The sequence below is a fragment of the Myotis nattereri genome, assembly GCF_964212035.1.
Source record: "Myotis nattereri genome assembly, chromosome: 18".
Lineage (NCBI taxonomy): Eukaryota > Metazoa > Chordata > Mammalia > Chiroptera > Vespertilionidae > Myotis > Myotis nattereri.
Genome location: NC_138093.1, coordinates 34,638,487 through 34,661,072, shown reverse-complemented (window position 1 = coordinate 34,661,072; position 22,586 = coordinate 34,638,487). Strand labels below are relative to the sequence as shown.

Here is a 22,586-nt window from a genome sequence, read left to right as displayed (position 1 = left end):
TAAAAAGAAAGAACTGGAGAGAAGGAATACTAATGGCCTTTTATGTCTCTACTGCCCATTAGAATAGGTACTTTAAAGTGTTTTGGAGTAAGGGCAATGGAGTTTACCACTCTCCTTGCCAGTTTTCTATCCTAATCAGTATTACATTCAAGAGGTGAGTGAAGGCCAGGGTAAGTTGTAGTCTATGGCCAAGCTAGGAAGGCATTCAATGAAGTGAATGAAATGGGACTCTGCCTTTGCCCCATACTATTGAACTCATGGGCCTTCAGAGTTCATTCAGATCTCAACAGTTCCTACTGCAATCTTTGTTCCTGGTCCACAAGGATTTCCTCCTTCAGTCAAGTTTTTTTTTTTACCTCACTTTTAACATTAAACGTACAGTTCTCTCTGAAAGTGAATGAAAATATAAAGGATTTTATAATTCACTAAAGTAATCAGTAACACAAATATACATTTCCACAAATAATTAGTGTTTTATTTCTTAATTACATGTGCCAAGAGTAAAGGATAAATCCTAAGTTGAGAAATGAAGCTTATAGTCTTTCTACTACAACCAATTCTCCTACAAGTTTCAAAGTATTGAGCTACAAAAATCCCAGGAGCTGAGAGAAAAATAATTCTGCTAAGAAACATTTATCATTCCCAAACAAGCTCTCTGACCTTCAGCTAAATTTAAAGGATTCTGAATAAGAGTAAGCATCCCCTTTAAGGAAAACACATGCGTAGGTAGTCTGGTTTTCAGAAACTTCAGGACCAAACAGTACATGATATTTTGGTTGAAAGGGATGGTTTTTAGAGATTAGAGATTGAAATGTACTCAAGAATTCAAGCTTGTATGGAAAACTGAAAAGTCAAGCTGGTAGAAATGTCACTGAAGTCCTCCTACCTGATGGGCATCTCTGATAGTCTTAAAGAAACAGGCTGTCCTGGCACCAGGGAGGAGAACGCGCCTCTGCCCCCAGCTCGATAGCCTCTGGAAACCATGAGAAAAGGAGAGACACACTCAGCAGCCTGCTGACAAGCTCCTTTCTGGGTGAAACTGCTCCTGAGGCTGGGCATGCTGCAGAGGGAGCACAACGGCAGCTGGCAGCTGAGGCTGGATTTACAAGATGCAGAGATGGAAGTGGCTCCTCGAAGGACCCCATGCTTCACCAAGGGCTTAGTTTCTGTCATTTGGAAGGCAGCGTCTTATAACTAGTAACCAGTAAGAATGATCACAGGAGCAAGCTCAAACTGGGCTCACAGAGAACATAAGCTTAAAAAAATTTTTAATTGATAACAGATTAAAATCCATTGAAAAAACTCTCAAGTGAAGACTGATATAAATAGATAAACAAAGGAAAAGGAGAGCTCTTCCTCAACACTGAATACGTACTAAGAGATACAGAAGGCATGATAACTAAGAGATACAGAAGGCATAATAACTAAGAGATACAGAAGGCATGATAACTAAGAGATACAGAAGGCATGATAACTAAGAGATACAGAAGGCATGATAAGTATAATAACCACCACTGAGGCAGATGGCAGTTGTCAAGTAGACCAAGTAGATGCTACATCTGGTGGTATAACAGGAACGGGATTATCAGTGAAATCTTAGAACACCTCCCCACAAAAAATTAATCGACTGGATGGAAATTTTCATTTGGAGTATGGGGTGGGGACAGATATTGGGAAGTGTCAAGAATGGAGAAGAGCCGAAACCGGTTTGGCTCAGTGGATAGAGCGTCGGCCTGCGGACTGAAAGGTCCTAGGTTCAATTCCAGTCAAGGGCATGTACCTGGGTTGCGGGCACATCCCCAGTAGGAGATGTGCAGGAGGCAGCTGATCGATGTTTCTCTCTCATCGATGTTTCTAACTCTCTATCTCTCTCCCTTCCTCTCTGTAAAAAATCAATAAAATATATTTTAAAAAAAGAAAAAAAAGAATGGAGAAGAATTAGGCTAATTTGGGTAAATTTGAAGGAAAGGTACAGATTTACTAGTAACAAACTTCATACTTTAAATATGGTTTCTGAATCCAAAACAATGTATCCAGCTCCCCTTTTTATTATTTAAGTCTTTTCTTTAAGAAACCAAAAACCAAATTAGAGCTTTAATACTGTGGTAAAAGAACTGGAGTCTTAGATGAGTCGCTGGCATTGGGAGATTCAGTGCCATCTATCTATCTATCTATCTATCTATCTATCTATCTATAATCCTATCTAATAAAAGACAAAAAGGGTAATTGACCGTACCTTCGCTACACTTCCCATGGGCTAATCAGGGCGATATGCAAATTAACTGCCAAAAAAGATGGTGGTTAACCGCCAACAAAGATGGCAGTTAATTTGCATATGTAGGTGCCAAGCAACGGAGCAAAGCCGGCTGGCCCCGGGCAGAAGCAGCAAGTGAAGGCCGGGGTGGTGAGCAAAGAGCAAAGAGGGAAGACTGCCGCGCCAGCCTCCGCCACGCTCCCGGGGCCCACGCGCGGCGAGTGAGGAGCTAAGCCCCTCACCCGCCATGCCGGCCCCTCCCGCAAAGAGTGAAGGCCTCGGTTCCGGGTGCCGGAGGAAAACTGGTGCCAGCAGCCAGGGGAAGGGGCCCTCGAGGGGCACCAAACAGCAAGAGGGCACAGGCTGGGCTGAGGGACCCATCCGAGTGACAAATTTTTGTGCACCGGGCCTCTAGTCTATATATATAAAGAGCCAGGGGCCGTCACATCCGAAACAACCAAACAGATGACCGAACAGGCTGAGTGGGGCAACAAGGCCAGCGGGGGGTTAGTGAGGGACAACCAAACGACTGAGCAGCAGGCTGTGTGGGGCGACCAGGACGGCAGGGAGGCAGTGAGGGACGACCAAAGGACTGAGCAGCAGGCTGCATAGGGCAACCAGGCTGGCAGGGGGGGCAGTGAGGGGCAACCAGGCCAGCAGAGGGGGGCAGTGAGGGGCGACCAGGCCAGCAGGGGGGGCTGTGAGGGGTGACCAAGCTGGTGAGGGGAGGGGCAGTTGGGGGCAAGCAGGCCAGCAGGGGGGGCAGTTGGGGACAACCAGGCTGGTGCGGCGGGGGGGGGGGGGGGGGGGGGGGGCGGAGGGAAGGGGGGGGGTTAAGCTGAGCAGGTTTAGGATTGGATAGTTTCAATAAATTCAGCAAGGTGTGGTCTCGGGATGGTTCCTAGTTGTCCAAAGCCTGGGTGATTAGGGCAAAGAAATTTTTTTAAAAAATTTAATTGACCACAAAGGGGAAAATGGTGACTTTAAGGTGAAAACCTAGAGGACAGTAACATGACCAAGGATCAAGCTTAATGTCTCCAGGAGTCAGGTGGGCTGACACCATGCACACCACATCATTTCTGTGCCTAAACCTGCTAAGAGCTCATGACCCAAGTCTGATCATGAGGTAACAACAGATAGATCCATGCGGAGGGTCATCCTACACAAAGTAAAACCAACTCTTTAAACCTATCAAAGATATAATAAAGGCCTGGAGAAGGAGAGACATGACAACTAATGCAACATATACTCCTGGACAGGACCCTGGATCAAAAAGAAAAACAGACATTATTGGAACAGTTGGCAACATCTGAATGGGATCTCTGGACTGGATGGTAGCAGTGAGTCAATATTAACATCCTGATTTGTGGGATTGTATGCTGGTATGTACACTGGAGTATTTCTAGGAGATAAGACAACCTACTTAGAGCTTGCTTTCAAACTGCCCAGAAAAGGAGTAGACACCATTGGGTGATGGAGCCAATGCAATAAAATGTTAACAACTGGGGAATCTGCATGAAGTAGTAGGAGAGCTCTTTGTATTGATCTGGCAAGATTTATGTCAGTTTGAAATTGTTTCAAAATAATATTTTAAAAATGAGCCAAAAGGATGCCTAGCAAAGTGACCCAGTTCTGGATCTCAGAGGAGAAAGACATCAAGAGATAGAATTTTACTTGACAAAACAAACCAAACCCAGCAGGTTAAAAAAAAATGCATTAAATACGGTAATAATAGAATTTAAACAATAAGTTTCTTTGTTGTCTGCACTTTTGCCCTTCACGTTACTTTCTGCCTCCTCAGTCTTCCTGTGAAGGTTTGCTGCTGCCAGATCAGTCAGGGGAGTTCAAGGCACTAATCTAAGTAGTTCAGGATCACATTTAGAATCCAAATCCTCAAGGCTAAGCAGTAGAGACAAACTTCATGCTCCAGGTCAGGACACTTGGATAAAAGTTCCTACAACTATCCAGTTCACAGAACAAGAACCCACCAGAAGAAGCTGGACCTTGGACTGCCTACAGTGGTGCCTCTGATTACTCAGAAGTGGGGAATACATCTCCACCTCTTCTGGTCTCAGACCCCCTTCTTACCAGATGCTAGCAACTCACTTCTATACCAACAATCCACGTTCCCAAGGGGGAGCAGTGGAACGCCTCCATTACCACCTGGAATGAGAGCCAGCAGAGCAGGAAATGGTTCAATCCGGAGAAACTGAAATGGGTTTCGACAGTGGGGCACTTGTATGCCGGAAGAATACCGTTTCCCCTACATTCTTTCCTTGCACCTAGATATCTCCATAATGTTAAAAGTTAAGGCTAGATTATGTTGTGCAGCATATTACTAAAAAGTAAACTCCATTTTGGTTCAGTCACTGTCTCTCTAATTTAAATAAAGTTTTTATTCAAATAAATCTTATAATCTAGCTATATTTATGACAGGGCCTTAGTCTGCTCTGAAAAGTTTGTCTTGATTAAAAAAAAAAAAATCCTGGGAGCCCTGGCTGGTGTGGCTCAGTTAATTGGAGTGTTGTCCTCTACACCAAAACGTGGCAGGTTCTAATTCAGTGGTTCTCAACCTTCTGGCCCTTTAAAACAGTTCCTCATGTTGTGGTGACCCCCAACCATAAAATTATTTTCGTTGCTACTTCATAACTGTAATGCTGCTACTGTTATGAATCGTAATGTAAATATCTGATATGCAGGATGGTCTTAGGTGACCCCTGTGAAAGGGTCGTTTGACCGCCAAAGGGGTCGCGACCACAGGTTGAGAACCGCTGTTCTAATTGGTCAGAGCACATACCTAGGTTGTGGGTTCGATCCTCAGTCTAGGCACACAAACAGAAGGCAGCCGATCGATGTTTCTCACATCGAAGTTTCTCTCTCTTCCTCTCCTCCTCCTTCTCCACCTCCTCCCTCCTTCTTTTCCTCTCTCTAAGAAAAAAAAAATCAATTAAAAAGAATTCTCTCCCCATTATATAGACTGAAAAAGTTAAATACGCTAAGATAAAATCTTGTCCAGCATAAATGAGGCATTAAAACTCTTAATCTGGCCCTAACCGGTTTGGCTCAGTGGATAGAGCATCAGCCTGCGGACTGAAAGGTCCCAGGTTCGATTCCAGTCAGGGGCATGTGCCTTGGTTACGGGCACATCCCCAGTGGGAGGTGTGCAGGAGGCAGCTGATCGATGTTTCTCTCTCATCGATGCTTCTAACTCTCTACCCCTCTCCCTTCCTCTCTCTAAAAAAATCAATAAAAATATATTTTTTAAAAAAACTCTTAATCTGATGAAGCTACAATTAGACCTACTTTACATCTGAGTTAAAGAAAAGGAATAAAGTATTTTTTAAAAGAAATGTGAGGTTTTCATTATAAAATCAAAGGCTTTTATGACTACATGACCTATCATGATTCTTTGGGATAGTTTTTGATGCATTATTAGTTAAACAAGTGAAAAGAAAAACAACCTTCAAGTCCTACTTCCCATGTTCCTGCCCAGAAACCACCCCCGCAAGGAACGGAAACACATTATAGAGGCCCAATTCCAAAGAGAATTGCAGTCGTAGGTTCCCACAGCCACAGGGCACCAGGCTGGGCATGCGTCCAACCACCACACTGCCCACTAAAGGGACAGAAACAGGCACCACTGCGCCCCATGCGGCAGGCACTGCAGCTGTGGGCCATCGGGGACACCAGTGGGCCGCACCCTCCCGCCCCCCCCCCCCCCCGACCGCATTGGCCAACTTTTCTTCGGTTTGGTTTGGACTTTGGAGGAATATTATATATGGCTGGTTTGTAACTCTAAGCAAGGGGGCACATATCTCAGCCACTGCTACACCTGGTTCTCTCTGTTAAGGTGGCAAGTTCCAGGATACCCAAGATTACCAGACTCCCCATTTGGCAAAGAATAAATTTTCAAACATGAGGTGGACTAAACTTAAGACTAGAAATCCCACAGGGACTCCAGTCAGACCTTGGAAGGTCAAAAACGAAAAATTGGCCCAGCCAGAGTGGCTCAGTGGTTGAGCATCGACCTTTGAACCAGGAGGTCAGGGTTCAATTCTTGGTCGGGCCATATGTCCACGTTGCGGGCTCGATCCCCAGTTGGGGCGTGCAGGAGGCAGCCAATTGATGATTCTCTCTCATCACTGGTGTTTCTATCTCTCTCTCTCCCTCTCTGAAATCAATTTTTAAAAATATTTTTTAAAAAGGAATGAAAAACTACATCTTCCACATGGATTCACCCTCTGTGCTCTTATGAATGACAGCATTCAGATTCCCATATAGGAAGCAAAACCTACTAATCCTAGAGGTGAGCTATTGTCCTACAAGAAGTAAGGAACAAATTTTACCTTACGTCTTAAAACTGTTAGGAAAGTCCTGGCTGGGTAGCTCAGTTGGTTAGAGTGTCATCCCAATATGCAAAATCCATGCTTTCTTTAAAACTATATATGTGGGTTCAATCCTAGTCATGACACATACAAGAGTCAACCAATGAATGCATAAATAAGTGGAACAACAAATTGATGTTTCTCTCTCTCCTCTCAAATCAGTATTTTTTTAATTTTAATAAAAAATAAACAAACTGTTAAGAAAAAAAACACATCGGCCCACACACCTCATACTCTTCATACTGGCTTCCTTGTGAGTAACCTCTGAGAAAGATATGAAGATGACAAACACTCTAACAATAACATCACAAGCCCTGGCCAGTGTGGCCTGGTTGGTTGAAGCATGTCTCATACACTGAAAGGTCATGGGTTTGATTCCGGTCAGCATGCCTAGGTTGCAGGTGCAGTCCCGGGGTGAGACTGCTTTTAAATCATACAAACAAGATAATTATAATTACTCCATAAAAGAGTTTGGGTCCTGGCCAGTTTGGCTCAGTGGATGGAGCAACAGCCTGCGGACTGAAGGGTTCCAGGTTCAATTCCAGTCAAGGGCATGTACCTCGGCTGCAGGCTTTTCCCCAGCCTAAGACCTGGTCAGGGCACGTGCAGGAGGCAACCAGTCAATGTGTCTCTCTCACATTGGTGTTTCTTTCTCTGTGTCTCTCCCCCTCCCACTCTCTCTAAATATCAGTAGAAAAATATCCCCGGGTAAGGATTAAAAAAAAAGACAGTTTGGGCTAATTTTCCTGTATTCTTTCAGAAAGTTAATAAAGCATGTCAACTCCTGTTTTATCAATGCCATTTAATCTTACAATTTCCCATATGCCTTATCCCTACTTCCTCTAAGGCAGCTAATGGTTAATTAAATAGGTAACCAATTTGTAGAAAACCAGTAGAAGGAACATGATGAAACACTAATCCTTCTTTCATAACATCAACTTGGAATGAATAATATAATTACTTGGACAGTGGTTCACCATTCATTATGTGTCCTGCGCCCAGTACAATGAGGCATTAATAAAGGTTTGTTGAGTGAATGAGTATTAGGAATTTACTTCCCATATCATGGCGAAGCTCTGATACTGGATATCTGCATGCAACTCATTCTGTGGGACATGAAAACCGTTCTCTGGGATACTAGCAAAGAATGCCACTCCAGCCTAGTCAATCATCTATCAAATGCACATCATTATTTTTGTAGGGGCCCAAAGAGCAAAATGGGGTAAATCTATAAAAAGTATTTTCTTTTAGGGGGAAAAACCTTTCTGAAGTAGAAACATCATTCCAAAGTCTACTAGCCATGGAAATAATTGAAAAGATATGTCTGTTATGCACAAAGCACTATGGTAGAAATTGTAGGATACAAAGATGAGTAAAAATAATCTTTACCCTGAGGGGTTCACAATCTAGTCAGAAGGATAAGATAAATACATCCATAGCTATCATGCAAAGAAGTAAATAATTAAAAGCATAATCGATATGTGCTGAGCCTATAGGAATTGAGCAGCAGATATAAGGGGAAATTCATATTTGCCTTTACTTCAATAACATGTTTTTAGGGTTTTATTTTAAAAAGATCGTTTTTGAGAAGTACATTTACTGCAGGAAGATTGTTTTTTTCCCTTAACCTAGTGAGTCAGATAACAGAAGTATGAAGAAATAAAAAGCATGCTGGCAAAGTGGACAAAGCAGAACAAAATGTAAAGACCAGAATGAGTTTTTATTTAAATCTATGCTTTCTTTGAAACTACTTGCAAGGCTGAAGAATTAATCACAATGAAATCAGTAAACATTGAAAATGATAATAATCTTAAGGTAATAATGTCTTTTAGGAGCAGGCAGAACTATCCCAACCTTTTCAGTTGTGGGCTGCCCTATGCCATGGGAAAGGCAGATTAGAAAGGGGAAAGGTGGTAAAGGGAAAGGGTGCAAAAAGCCATTGTGTTTGGGGAGGCCATATCCTCCCAGAGGCAAGGAGGTAGCAAGATCAGCAAATGTTAGGGACTGGACATGGGACGAAGAGGCTTGGATATGTAGTGTCGCTTTATGTTCACTCAATCAGATAATAATGTCTCAACTGAGGTAAATTATGGTTCCATGACAAGCTATGGAGCCTGGGTGATGACTCATTTGCAGTAAGATCTCTCCCCTGCCAGGGTGCATTTTATATTCCCATGGCCAGGTCAGAAGGAACAAGGGAGGAGTCACAGAAACAGAACTGGAGCTTAGAGACCTGCGCCTAAATCTGGTTCTGGTTCAAAATTGCTCTGTCCCACATTCTACTAGTATCTTTCTGCTTCTCTTATTCTTCCCCTGACCCATCATATTCCAACTTCTTAAGCTACTGTTCACCAACTACACACACACACACACACACACACACACACACTAATAAACTTAGCACTAATTATATGCCTGTACTGAGTGCTTTGATGTATAATATCTTTAAAGGTCATGATGACTTTGTGAGGCAGACATTATCACTCCCATTTATTTATTTAGATAATTCACATATCACTGAATTGTGCAACCAACACTACTATCTAATTCCAGAACATTTTCATTCCCCACAAAGAAATCAATATTCATTAGCAGTCACTTCTCATTTTTCTCTCCCCATCCCCTGGCAATCACTGGTCTACTCTTTTTATGAATGGCCTATTCTGGGCATTTCATATAGATGGAATAATAAAATAAGTGGCATTCTGTACCACTCCCATTTTACATATGAAGAAACCAAGACTCAAATAGGTTAAGTAACTTGCCCCAGGCCACACCGTTAATAAGAGGCTGAACTAGAACAGGAACCCAAGTCTGATGCAAATGCTTGGGCTTGCTTCTGATCACTACATGCTGCTTCCATCCAGGAAGAAAACTGAAAGAGAAAATGCAAGTTTTAGATGTACTTGGAGAAAGAGGGTTTTTCACCTAAGGTAATATAAGGTAATATAATATTGTTTAACTAATAATGCATCAATTACACCATCTCTGCTTATATTGAAATGCTGAGGCAGCTCCTCTACACAGACCATGGCAAACTACTAGAAACCACACCAACCCACCTCTTTCTGTTCCATCCCACAACCCCAACTTCTCCCACCCCCAACCCATGCAGGGGGCAGTTTTATAAATCCAGGCTGGAGAGAATCTCCTCTCTCCTGACTTTCTGTCCCTTTCCCAGATGTCACTCTGCCACTTAAACTTCATTATCCACACCAATTTCTGTCTAAGGAGTTCAAGAAAAATGTCTGCTTAAATAAGTGCACTAGTGTTTTTCCTCTTCTTTTTAATTCTGGCAACCAGTTTATACTAGTTGTGACTACAAGAGGGTGAAGAATGTAGGAGAAGTCAAACTGTTGGCTAACCAAAGGCAAAGAGCTCTAAAAAGAATCATAACTCACATAAGATGCCTACAATGCCTCCGCTTTCTGCCATTTTTCTGCTTTACGCATTAAGTGTGCATATGGTTGAGATCAGATTATGCTCTTCTGGAGGACCAAGTTCAGGTCTTCCTTTTCATCTCTCATCCAACATACACAAACAGGTACATGATAACATTGATTATTATATATATGTATTTTTTTCCTTAAGAGAAAAGTATAAAAGGGAAAATGATTTCCACTAATCCAAGGCCAAGGCCAATGTCTTTGACTCTTTATCCCCTAAACCAGGCACTCAAAAGTTTATTGAATAATAGCAAGTACTTAGCAGTACCAGACACTGCTCTAAATACATATAACTCCCCACAACCCTGAGCGCTATTACCATAATAATCCCCATTTCCTGAGGAGGAGACTGGCCCAGCAGAGCTGTGATCTGCCCAAGATCATTCAGTCAATAGGAGTGGGAGTCAGGATTGAGGGAATGCAGGACACCGGAGCATTCCAATTAACAGACACATTTGAGTCATCCTGGCTTCTTAAAACTGGGAGACTTAGGATCCATTGCAATAGCGAGGAACTCCACCGGATGGAAAAACAAGAAAAGCAGTTTTCCCTTTGCTACTTTGGAATAGTCCATCTGCCTTTTTCAGAAGTGCTCAAAGCCTTTCTCTCATTACTTCTGAACCTTCTGACAGCGGAAAATTGACGGATAGGGGAGCTCTCCTACCCTATAGTTAGGTGAAAAGAAAGCCACAGAGGAACTCAATTAGGAAATTTCACTTATAATTCAGTTTTCTTTGTTACAGTCCAAGCCAGGGGTCCTCAAACTACGGCCCAGGGGCCACATGCAAATACAAATATTGTATTTGTTCCTGTTTTGTTTTTTTACTTCAAAATAAGATATGCGCAGTGTGCATAGGAATTTGTTCATAGTTTTTTTTTAAACTATAGTCCGGCCCTCCAACGGTCTGAGGGACAGTGAACTGGCCTCCTGTTTAAAAAGTTTGAGGACCCCTGGTCCAAGCTACTCTCATTTTAGAGTTCTATGTCATCTATTTTTTTTAACTTCTAAAACATCATGTGCATTATATACAGGGTGGGGCAAAAGCAAGCTTACAGTTGTGAGTACGTGAAACAGTTTATCCTTGTATTATTATTTATTAATTACTGTATTATTTTCTGTATGAGCAACTGTAAACCTATGTTTGTACCACCATATGTATACTGCCTCCAGTGAATGCAAAGCTGTCAAAAGTAAGAAGGAAGCATAATTTTGGGGTCCTTCCCATCTAATTTGTGGTTAAAAGTGAAATAATAAAAATAGAGTGAATCCATGATCTTCAGTTGCTCAAAGACCATACTACATCCAACACAGAAGCACGCCCCATCCTGATATGATCTTAAGACCTTCTAGAGCAGCGGTTCTCAACCTTCCTAATGCCGTGACCCTGTAATACAGTTCCTCATGTTGTGGTGACCCCCAACCATAAAATTATTTTCGTTGCTACTTCATCACTGTAATTTTGCTACTGTTATGAATCGTCATATAAATATCTGATATGCAGGATGTATTTTCATTGTTACAAATTGAACATAATTAAAGCATAGTGATTAATCACAAAAACAATATGTAATTATAGATGTGTTTTCTGATGGTCTTAGGCGACGCATGTGAAAGGGTCGTTTGACCCCCAAAGGGGTTGCGACCCACAGGTTGAGAACCGCTGTTCTAGAGATTGACAGTTCGAAAAACTGAGTGCCCCGCCCTGACCAGTGTGGCTCAGTTGGTTGAGTGTCATCTGTGCACTGAAAAGTCGCTGGTTGGAGTCCTGGTCAGGGCACAGGCCCAAGTTACGGGCTCAATCCTGGTCAGGGTGAGTGCTGGAGGCAGCCAATTGATGTTTCTCTTTCACATCAACGCCTGTCCGTCCCCCCCCCCCTCCCCTTCTCTTTTTCTAGAAAAACTTTTTTTTTTAAATCTAGTGACCCTTCTCTTAACATTCCAAGTCCCTACTAATTAGAAACCCACACTCACAAAAGAAAGTTGAGATGGTCTCTGAATGAACATGACCCTGCGAAGAGAGCCTGTAGAAAGGAGAGAACAAGAGCTACTTGTCTCGTAAGGAGCGGTTCCTCCTTTAACACAATTACCTACGCAGCTGGGGAAGTGGCATCCCCAAAATATACATAGAAGGGCTACCTCACTAATTTCCCCCCCAAAGATAAAACCCCTCATGCTGACAGGAACCGAAGCATTTTATGGAACAAAATCAAATTGCTCCCAGCGCTGTCACCTGTACCCTCTCTTCGCTTTCACTCCGGGTGGACAGAGGCTGAAGAGAGTTAAAAAACGCTGAGATTGGTTCGCCATGCAGTCAACTAGAAAAGCCAGTGAGGCAGCATGCAAAAGGTGCCTTTGTATTCCTAAGCTGACTTTTCAAGGATAAAAACTAGAGCCAACCAGGGTACCCTGAAAACCTCCATTCCTCCGAGGTGTATCTACTCCCGTGGGTTTTTTTTTCAATAGTAATTCAAGAATAAATAGTTGTTATAAAACAGCAGCAATAGAGGGTCTTTTGTTTCGCGCTGTTTTATTAGATAAGCTCTAAGAAAACCCCGGAGCAGGGAAAGCCACGGGAAAGCACTGCTAAGGGAGAGGGTCAAAGTACGCACTCCAGGGATCATCGCTGAAGTCATCAGCCCTCCCCACCAGGGGCTCTCTGATGGCCTCACAGAAGTCAGTCCCCTCCATCGCTCCATTTTCAGAACATCTCTGGGCATAAGATGTCAACACCACAATTTCAGCACAGCTAGTGTCAGGGCCCTGGGCAGGCCAATCCAAGACAGCCCGGGGTGGCAGATTAAGTATTGTGAATCAAAGTTACTTAAGGAAGGGCCTGTATAAGAAGAAAACCCTAACTTCTTTGTCCCCATGTGATAGGCACCCTCCTAGCTCCACAGGGCTGAGACAATCTATCACAAGAGTTTAAAAAACCCAGTCAAGATCTAACCAGTTTGGCTCAGTGGGTTGAGCGTCGGCCTGCGGACTCAAGGGTCCCAGGTTCGATTCCGGTCAAGGGCATGTGCCTTGGTTGCAGGCACATCCCCATTAGGGAGTGTGCAGGAGGCAGCTGATCGATGTTTCTCTCTCATCGATGTTTCTAACTCTCTATCCCTCTCCCTTCCTCTCTGTAAAAAGTCAATAAAATATATTTAGAAAAAAAAAAATCCAGTCAAAAGCTTGTATTAACAGACCTTGTATTGCCTTCACTAACTTACTACTCAATTTCAAACTTTGCTTAGATTCCTTTCTAATAAGCACTAACTTGCTTTGTTCTGTCAATGTGTCACATTTGATTCTTTGGCTACAAGGTATAAAAAGGTGCCTGGTTGGTCCTGGCTGGGTGGCTCAGTTGAAAAAGGTTTCGGGTTCGATTCCTGGTCAGGGTACATACCTAGGTTTCGGGTTCAATCTCCAATCGGAGCGTATGGGAGGCAACCGATTCATGTTTCGCTCTCTAAAAACCAATAAAACACATTCTCTGGTGAGAATTTTTTTTTTAAAGGTGCCCGATTGGATAACTTCGAGCCTCATTTTATGATCTGATCATATTGTTATTCTCCTATGTGTACCTATTAAATTGTTTTTTTCTCCTGTTAATTTAGTCTTGTGTCAATTTTATTATTTTATTATGAGTCCAGCCCTGGAACTAAAGAAAGGGGGAGGGGGGTTACTCCCCCTCCCTAACACAAGTCATCCTCCTCCTCCCATTTATCCCAGGAAGTAAAATAAAAACCTTTTTATTTACATCTAGGCTAATTAAATGTAATACTATAGTATTGTTAAGGGCCTTATCACAGCCTTACTATCTTATTTTTATTACTGTTTCTGGAGTCTCAGACAAATTTAGGATAATAAACATGCAACTTCGGAAATATAGGGCCCAGTGCACAAACCCTGATGAGTTTAACAATTCGTTCCATTCTGAGCCTCATGTTCAAATCTGCTATCAGCCTCTAATTTGTGTTTTCTTAAAGTGTATTTGCTGACACTTGTATCAGTTCCCCAGAGATGTTTTTATGTTTAGATTCTTAGGTCCCACCCACCAGACCTACTCATTCAATCTGTGGGATAGAGCCGGGGACATATTTCATTTCAATCTGATGCTAATACATACTTCAGTGTGAATCACTGAATTAACCCCACTGACTTCTTTGCTATGTTGTCCCCAAGGTATCTGTCTTTATGGGATCCCTTCCAACCTAGGTTATTTCCTAATTAGATACAGTCATTAACAAACCAAACCCTCCAGTTCCCCACCAATAACAAGCAGTTTAAGAGGAAACAAGAATCTGAGAAAGAGCGAAGATGCTGCACAATTTTAAGTGCTTATAAGGCCTCTAACGCATCCCAGAGAGAATCCTGTCAAGAAGTCTCAGGGCCAAAAACAATCCCTTCCCTAACTTCACCATAAGCACCAGCAACATCTCTGTCAAGTCGCTGCCACCCAGCAACTATCACTTATTTCCTTTAGCGACCACAGGGCCATGAGTCCATTCCTTACTTCAAAGTTGCCTCCCAACTGGTGCAAAAGCATTTCACACACATACTCAAACATGCCTATCACACACATACTCAAACACGCCTATCACACACATACCCAAACACGCCTATCACACACATACCCAAACACGCCTATCACACACATACCCAAACATGCCTAACACACACATACTCAAACATGCCTATCACACACATACTCAAACACGCCTACCGCACACATACTCAAACACGCCTATCACACGCATACTCAAACACGCCTATCACACACATACTCAAACACGCCTACCACACACATACTCAAACACGCCTACCACACACATACTCAAACACGCCTATCACACACACTCAAACACGCCTACCGCACACATACTCAAACATGCCTATCACACACATACTCAAACATGCCTATCACACACATACTCAAACACGCCTATCACATGCATAGTCAAACACGCCTATCGCACACATACTCAAACACGCCTATCACACACATACCCAAACACGCCTAACACGCATACTCAAACACGCCTAACACACACTCAAACACGCCTATCACACGCATACTCAAACACGCCTAACACACACTCAAACATGCCTATCACACACATACTCAAACATGCCTGTCATACACATACTCAAACACGCCTATCACACACATACCCAAACATGCCTAACATACATACTCAAACACGCCTAACACACACTCAAACACGCCTATCACACACATACCCAAACACGCCTAACATACATACTCAAACACGCCTAACACACACTCAAACACGCCTATCACACGCATACTCAAACACGCCTATCACGCACATACTCAAACACGCCTAACACACACTCAAACATGCCTATCACACACATACTCAAACATGCCTATCATACACATACTCAAACACGCCTATCACACACATACCCAAACATGCCTAACATACATACTCAAACACGCCTAACACACACTCAAACACGCCTATCACACGCATACTCAAACATGCCTATCACGCACATACTCAAACACGCCTATCACGCACATACTCAAACACGCCTAACACACGCTCAATCCACCATAGCTCGCCGGCTTCCTCAGGCCCCGGGGGCACCCTGCCTCCAGCCCCTCCTCCAGCCCTGCATCCCAAAGCTGGACTCGGAGCCACAGGGGCTTAGCCCCCAGCACGGAGCAACTTCCCGCCCTCCTCGGGGTACCCCCGCCCTCCCCGACACCGGGCCTCCGCGCCCGCCCGCGCACAGCCCGGTCCCCAGGCTCCAGCTCCGGGAACTCCAGCCTGCGGGCGCCTCCCGCCCCCAGAACCCCAGCCAAGCCCGCGCCGCCCCTTCGCTTCTCCCCACCGCCCGAGGGATGCCCGCCCCGGGCATCTGGGATGCGGACGGCGCAGGCACGCGGGCCCGGCCGCACGGCCCTTGTCCCGGCCACCTCTCCCCGGAGTTGTTTTGCAGGGCAGGGGTGCGGTCCACGTCCCGCTGGCCGCTCGGCCCTCTCTCCTAGCGGCTGCCCTCCTTACCGGCCTGCAGCCCGGCCTCGGTGGGGGAGGAGGGGCAACTGTGACTGTGGGAGCCCTGGAGGTCGCGGAAGAACTTCTGGGTTTCTCGCAGGTTCTGCCGCAGCCGGCCCAGGTAGCGGCGGTAGCGGCTGAAGCTGCGGCACAGGTCCCGGATCATTCCGCCGCCGCCCGGGCCGGGACCCGACGGCGGCTCGCTCCCCCACCGCACCCCGTCGCCCTCCATCGCCTCAGCCCGCTGTCTTCGGGGCTCCGTCCCCAGCCCGCTGGCCCGGCTTCCCTCCTCCCCGCCCCCCAGTGCTGGAGGGAGGAGGAATCCGCCTCCTAACGCCCCCGCCTGCAACCGTCCGGGCTCCGCACTCCGTCACCGCGGTTAAAAACAGACCATACTGCAGTGCGCCGCGGACGGAACCTTTATCTCCACGATCCAGATGAGTGAGGGAAGAAGGATCGTTGGAACGCGCCGTGGCTGCGGTGTCTCCTGGGACTTGTAGTCCACACCCGCTGAATGTGAATGGTACTCATCCCCTTTTGGTGTGAACCTTACTGGTTCTTCTGCTTACACGCTCTCCTCGCTTAAAAAAGTGTTCCTACTCCCGGCGTAAGTGTCTCTGAGCAGAGAGAGAAGCTGCAGGACCCGGACGCCAGCAGGAGCGGGGTGCCTTATAGAAAGATTCTAATAGCAAAGAAAAGGAAGGAAACAGGACGGAAGCCAGTAATATCTCCATGGTTACCCTAATGACTGAATTTCTGGATACAGTAGATACTGGGGAACTGGGTAAAAATACCCTCGAAGTAGGGAAATCCCTCATGTTTGTGTTTCCTCCTTTTCTATTCTTCCTTTTTAAATATATTTTTATGTATTTCAGAGAGGAAGGGAGAGAGAGAGAAACAATTATGAGAGAGAAGCACTGATCAGCTGCCTCCGGCATGCCTTCCACTGGGGATCAAGCCCGCAACCCAGGCATGTGCTCCCGGAATCTAACCGGGATCCTTCAGTCCGCAGGCCAACGCTCTGTCCACTGAGCAAACCGGCTAGGGCTCCTGCTCCTTTAATGACTTTCCTTCTCCAAGTGTGGGAAAGGGGTGTGTGAAAGGTTCGATAAAGAGCTTTAAACTGGAGCTCATTTGGTTTCTTGAAGTAGCTGGTTAAAGGGAAGTTGAGGTTTGTAGCCTTCCAAACAGGTTCTAATAATCTTAATTTGGCTTCTGCTAATATAGAACACTTTCATTCACACAGACTGTCAAGGAGCCCAGAACACAAATGCAGAGAAGACAAAACTTGACAACCACCTCTTTTTCACCTCCTGCTTTCTCTCCCCTCTTCTCTAGGCACAGAACCCTCCTGTCTTTCTTGATGTGAAAAGACCCCCCCATATTTCACCCAAGCCAGACTTCTCTGACAGCCTGAATAATGTAGTTCCTCAACTGAATTTAAAGAGACTGTAGTTTGAGTCTGAACTCCCCCAGTGCCTGCCTTGGGACCTATGAAATAAGGGTTTTGACTAGTTGATCTTCAAGCCCTTTGGGCTCTAAAATTTTAAGTCTTGCTTTAAAATCCTTGCGTCTGTCTCCCGACATCTCATCCCTTGGGTGCAGGTACTCTAGCTAAGTCCTGTCATGATAATTGGATTAGTGCCATGTAAAATGGGAAGGCTTTATCTTTTTAGCATGTTACAAAAAGGGGTCTCTGTTTCACATGATCTCTATTTGGTAAATGCCTTTGAAGGGTCCTGGTAAAGAGGGAGCCTCAAGCTCCTTCTCATGGACTCCCTTCTACTTGCTCCCATATTCTTCCCTGGCCCCGCCTCATCTTTGCAAGACCCCACAGACAACCCATAAAAAGGCCCAGGGAAACAAAAAGGAAGATACAAAATGGAAAGTTTAATACCAGAGGGTTGATATTATTCTTAAAAATGAAGAAGCAGCACTGTAACAAAGCAATGTATGCTGACTTGCTACACGAAATAATTTCTAGCGAAGATCAGATGAGCGAGTACTTGGACTGGAATTGCCCAGAAAAGGAATAGGGAATGAATATCTACTGAAGACAGGAAAATGCGGATCGGCAGAATTAACCAGTTAACTGCCATGTGTCCAAAACGGAAACCATCCGCACACGCCACGATATTTTGAATTCAATTTTAAAAATCAATTTGCAATGAATATTATAAAAACAAATGTATTACTCACAATTCGGATGTTCTTGAATATGTTCAGTTGAAAATTCTCACGAAAAAATGATTTTTTAAAGCCTCTATAGACACGGCATACAAAGGGTTAATCAGGGAGGGCACTGTGTTAGGTAAAGGTCATGGAGCTCATTCTGTTAAAAACAATTCATTAGTAATTGATATTTATTTTTTAAATGAATAAGACTGTGGTGTGAAATTCAAATAGTACACAAGGGAAAAGCAAGTCTTCCTTTTTCTTGCTGTCTTCCAGTCACCGAGTTCCCTCCCAGGAAATAACCACTGTTACAGATATAGATACTATATAAATATGTACTTTTAAACACAAATGATAGCCTACTATACTAACTCTATACTGCCCTTATAGACTTTCCCACACCAGGACATAGAGATCTGCCTTATTATTTTTAACTGTATAATATACTACCATATGGATTGGAATGTTTATTTAAGAAGTCCCCTATCGATGGACCATTAGATATTTTGCAGTCTTTTAGTGTTACAATGCTGCAATAACTAACCTACATACATAACTTTTAATATGCATGAGTATGTCTCATCCCCCTTTCTATTTTAAAGAGAGGAAGGAAGAAAGAGAAAAAAACATCGATGTGAGAGAGAAACATCAATTGGTCCTGCACACGCCCCAACTGGGGGTCAAACCCGAAACCTGGGGATGTGCCCTCACGGGCAGTTGAGCCCACCACCTTTTGGTGTACAGGACGACGCTCCAGCCAACTGAGCCACACTGCCAGGGCGCATCCCCATTTTCGATCTGCTGAGGAAAAGTGATCATTTGTTTTGTGTTGTTTAAAATCTTAATGCTCGTGAAGCATTAAGATAGACGCTTTCTAACTCACAATCACCTAAAGTGAAAATACATATTTTATTCAGATATCCAATTCTAAGGACAAATAAATGAGCAGCAGGTTTTGAATGATAACAAGAGAGGATTTATGTCAGTATAGGAGAGTGTTTCCAGAAAGCGACGACAGTTCAGCAGTTAATGAAGATGGTCTACTTTTTTCTCTTCTTGACCACTGAAATGACAGTAACTGGATTTTTATTTTGTTAATCCTCACCTCAGAATATTTTTTTCCATTGATTTTTAGAGAGGGTGAGAAAGAGAGGGGGAGGGACAGGGAGAGAGAGAGAGACAGAGAGAGAGAGATTGGTTGCCTCCCATACCCACCCTGACCAGGGTAGGAGATGGAGCCTGCAACCGGGGTACCTACCCTTGACCGAGATTGGAATTGAACCCACAACCCTTCACACTTCAGTCTCAGGCTGACATGCTAACCACTGAGCAACCAGCTAGGGTCAGTAACTGGATTTTTAAAAGCATAAACCCACAACAACGAGAAGAACCGGTACTAAAACAAAAACAACAACAAAGTAGAAGCCGAAGAGCAAATGGACAAGTATTAACTAAGTGAACCAACCCGGAGAAACCTGAATTCTAAACCCAAAGTGGAAAAAACCTGAGAGTCCATGTGTCTTCCTTCTGCTTGTGAAAATTTTTTTAAAAATATGTAAAAAAATAAAAAAGGCTGAGGCCCAATTTAGTTAATACTGCAGAATCCCTCACGTCCCAGTAATTAGTTGCAGGAGGTACAAGGATTTTAGAAGCTGTTTAAGATCAGTTAGATCTCCAGGTCACCTCTCCCTTCTTTAACTGTCCTACTCCTCTTAAAAGAAGACTGTTTTCTTTCTTCTCCAGAGAGGATTAAATAGGAGGTCTCCTTACATACAGGGGGATGAAGTTGAATGTATGGATATTAGATGCTAAAGTTCTCAGCCCTCTTCCTCCACTGAGTTCCTAGGTCTCTGGCTACCAGATGTTTCCCCTTCAGAGAGGAAGCTTGAAGGTCTTCTTCAAGGTGTCTGGCCAGCCCAAGAGGGAAAGCCCCAAGATCCTGACATCAGAGCAAGAGGTGTTTGTCCGGCTTGTTCACTGCTGCGTCTCCAGCCCCTGAACAGTGCCTGTCCCTTAGTGGGTGCTCATTAGATGTTTGTTGAATGAATGAATGAATGAATGAATGTCCACGGTAGCGTTTTTGAATATTCAAGAAAGCACAGGGGGAGAAAATAAAGACCACTGATGTTTCTATCCCGAAAGAATCAGTCGGTTTCCATTTGTATAAGTTACTGTGGCCCACCCTGGAGGAAGAGGAATGGGTAAGAAATATAACTTCCTAACTTTACTGTTCTATGGCAAGTTCCTCTTGGTTAGACGATTTCTAGAAAGATTCTGAAGCCTTGGTCCTCGCGTTCATGTAGGTGGGATTCGAGTGTTTTCTTATGGAACACCAAAAGACATGAACATTGACTTCTGCCAAGTACATTAGAGACAAGCTTACTAGTAGAAAGTATTACTATTCTCCATCATGAAACATAAAATCACAGTCAGAAATCCAATAATTAAGGATCCCACAAATTAGCCCCAGTCGGTTTGGCTCAGTGAATAGAGTGTCGGCCTGTGGACTGAAGGGTCCCAGGTTCAATTGTGGTCGAGGGCACAGGCCTGGGTTGCGGGCTCGATCCCCAGTAGGCGGCGTATAGGAGGCAGCCGATCAATGATTCTCTCTCACCATTGATGTTTCAATCTCTCTCCCTCTCCCTTCCTCTCTGAAATCAATAAAAATATATTTGGAACAAAAAAGAAAGAAATCCACAAATTAAAGGGAGAAATACAATTAAACACTTCTGAGTTTCCCATAGGTATTTTACTACTGCTCAATTGTTGTCATCTTCTAAAGTTATCACTAACAGGCAAGTGAAACTCGGCTCCAAAGAAGAGAGGGAAAAAATAGGAAAATAAAATGAGATAATAAGATTTGTTAACCATTTCTTTTCTATGAATTGGGAAAAGATCACCATTATCAAGTTGAGCAACAGAAGCGTACCTTCTTCCAGCTCAAAACGGATTTCCAAGGGAACATGTTTGAGAATCCCTGTTTTATTTTTTTGTTTGTTTCTGTTTTGTTTTAAAAATCCTATTCTAGCCCTAACCGGTTTGGCTCAGTGGATAGAGCGTCGGCCTGCAGACTGAAGGGTCCCGGGTTCGATTCCGGTCAAGGGCATGTACCTTGATTGCGGGCACATCCCCAGAAGGAGGTGTGCAGGAGGCAGCTGATCGATGTTTCTAGCTCTCTATCCTTCTCCCTTCCTCTCTGTAAAAAATCAATAAAATACATTAAAAAAAAAAAGAAGAATCCTATTCTAGACTATCTTGCTCTCTTCTCTGCTTATTCTGTATATTGCTGATGGTGTTGCAATTCAGTGCCTCTCAAACTTTAATGTGCACAAGAATTGTGTGGACATCTTGCTAAAATACACTCCTGATTCAGTAGGTCTGGGCGGGACTTGGATTCCACATTATTACAAGCTCCCAGGTGGTGCCAGTGCTGCGGTCTGTGGACCACACTTTGGGAGGCCTGGGTGTGCAAAGACAGAACAGGAGTTAGCAAAGCCACAGGGTTAAGCAAAAAGTCTTGGAGTCAAAGGACCTGCATTCAGATCCTAGCTCTATCCCTTCCCATCTGTATGCTGTTGGAGACATTCCTTACTTTCTCTGAGTCTTAGTACCTCCTTCATAGAGCTACCGTGAGCATTAAAAGAACAACGCCAATTGTAAATCTCAAATTATGTCCAAGTGTTTAAAAAGCAGTATCTGACACATAATAAGCACGCAATCCATGGCTGCTGCTTTTATCAATTATATTATCAATATGACAAACCTGAGTTCTAGCCCTGACTTGCAACTTTACCATCTTGGGAAAATTGTTGGCCCCTCCGAGTCTTCATTTTCTCATCCATCAAATGAGATAATAGGTTATTATGAGGATTAAGATGAGGGGGAAAGTACTTTTAAAAATGCTCAACACAGAGCCTAGCACATAAAAGACACTCAATAAAAGATAACTGTGAGATAATGGTGCTTGCTATAAACCCAAGTTCTAAAAGCTGGCTCTGTGACTTCTGGTAAAAGGGAGAATCCTATGATTGTGCTCAACATCAGTCTTTGGTTGGGATGAGCCACAGTAAATGGAAATTAAATTTTGTAAAAATTTAGGGAAAAGCATGAGTCAGAATCTGACCCGAGTTCCAGGGCTGGTTGTGTTGCTACTTACTTTGTGATCTTAAGCAAATAATTTAGCTTCTTGGAGCCTCAGTTATTTCATCTGTGTAGTAGAGTTAATAATACCTAACTCATGGGGTTGTACAGATTGAATGGCATAATGTGCAAAGCAGTTAGTACGCTGCCTGGCACATAGGAATGCTTAAT

The 22,586-nt window shown here is 43.8% G+C and overlaps 1 protein-coding gene across 1 annotated transcript in view; it reads right to left on the bottom strand.

Annotated features, from left to right (window-relative positions):
* The window catches only part of DSTYK (dual serine/threonine and tyrosine protein kinase), a 54,443-nt gene extending 38,078 nt beyond the window's left edge, over nt 1–16,365 (bottom strand). Inside the window, exon 1 of the mRNA XM_081112394.1 lies at nt 16,110–16,365. Coding sequence (XP_080968520.1) covers nt 16,110–16,332 — 223 coding nt within the window. The 5' untranslated portion in view covers nt 16,333–16,365. The remainder of the gene's footprint in view (nt 1–16,109) is intronic.
* Between the last annotated feature and the right edge of the window lie 6,221 nt (nt 16,366–22,586).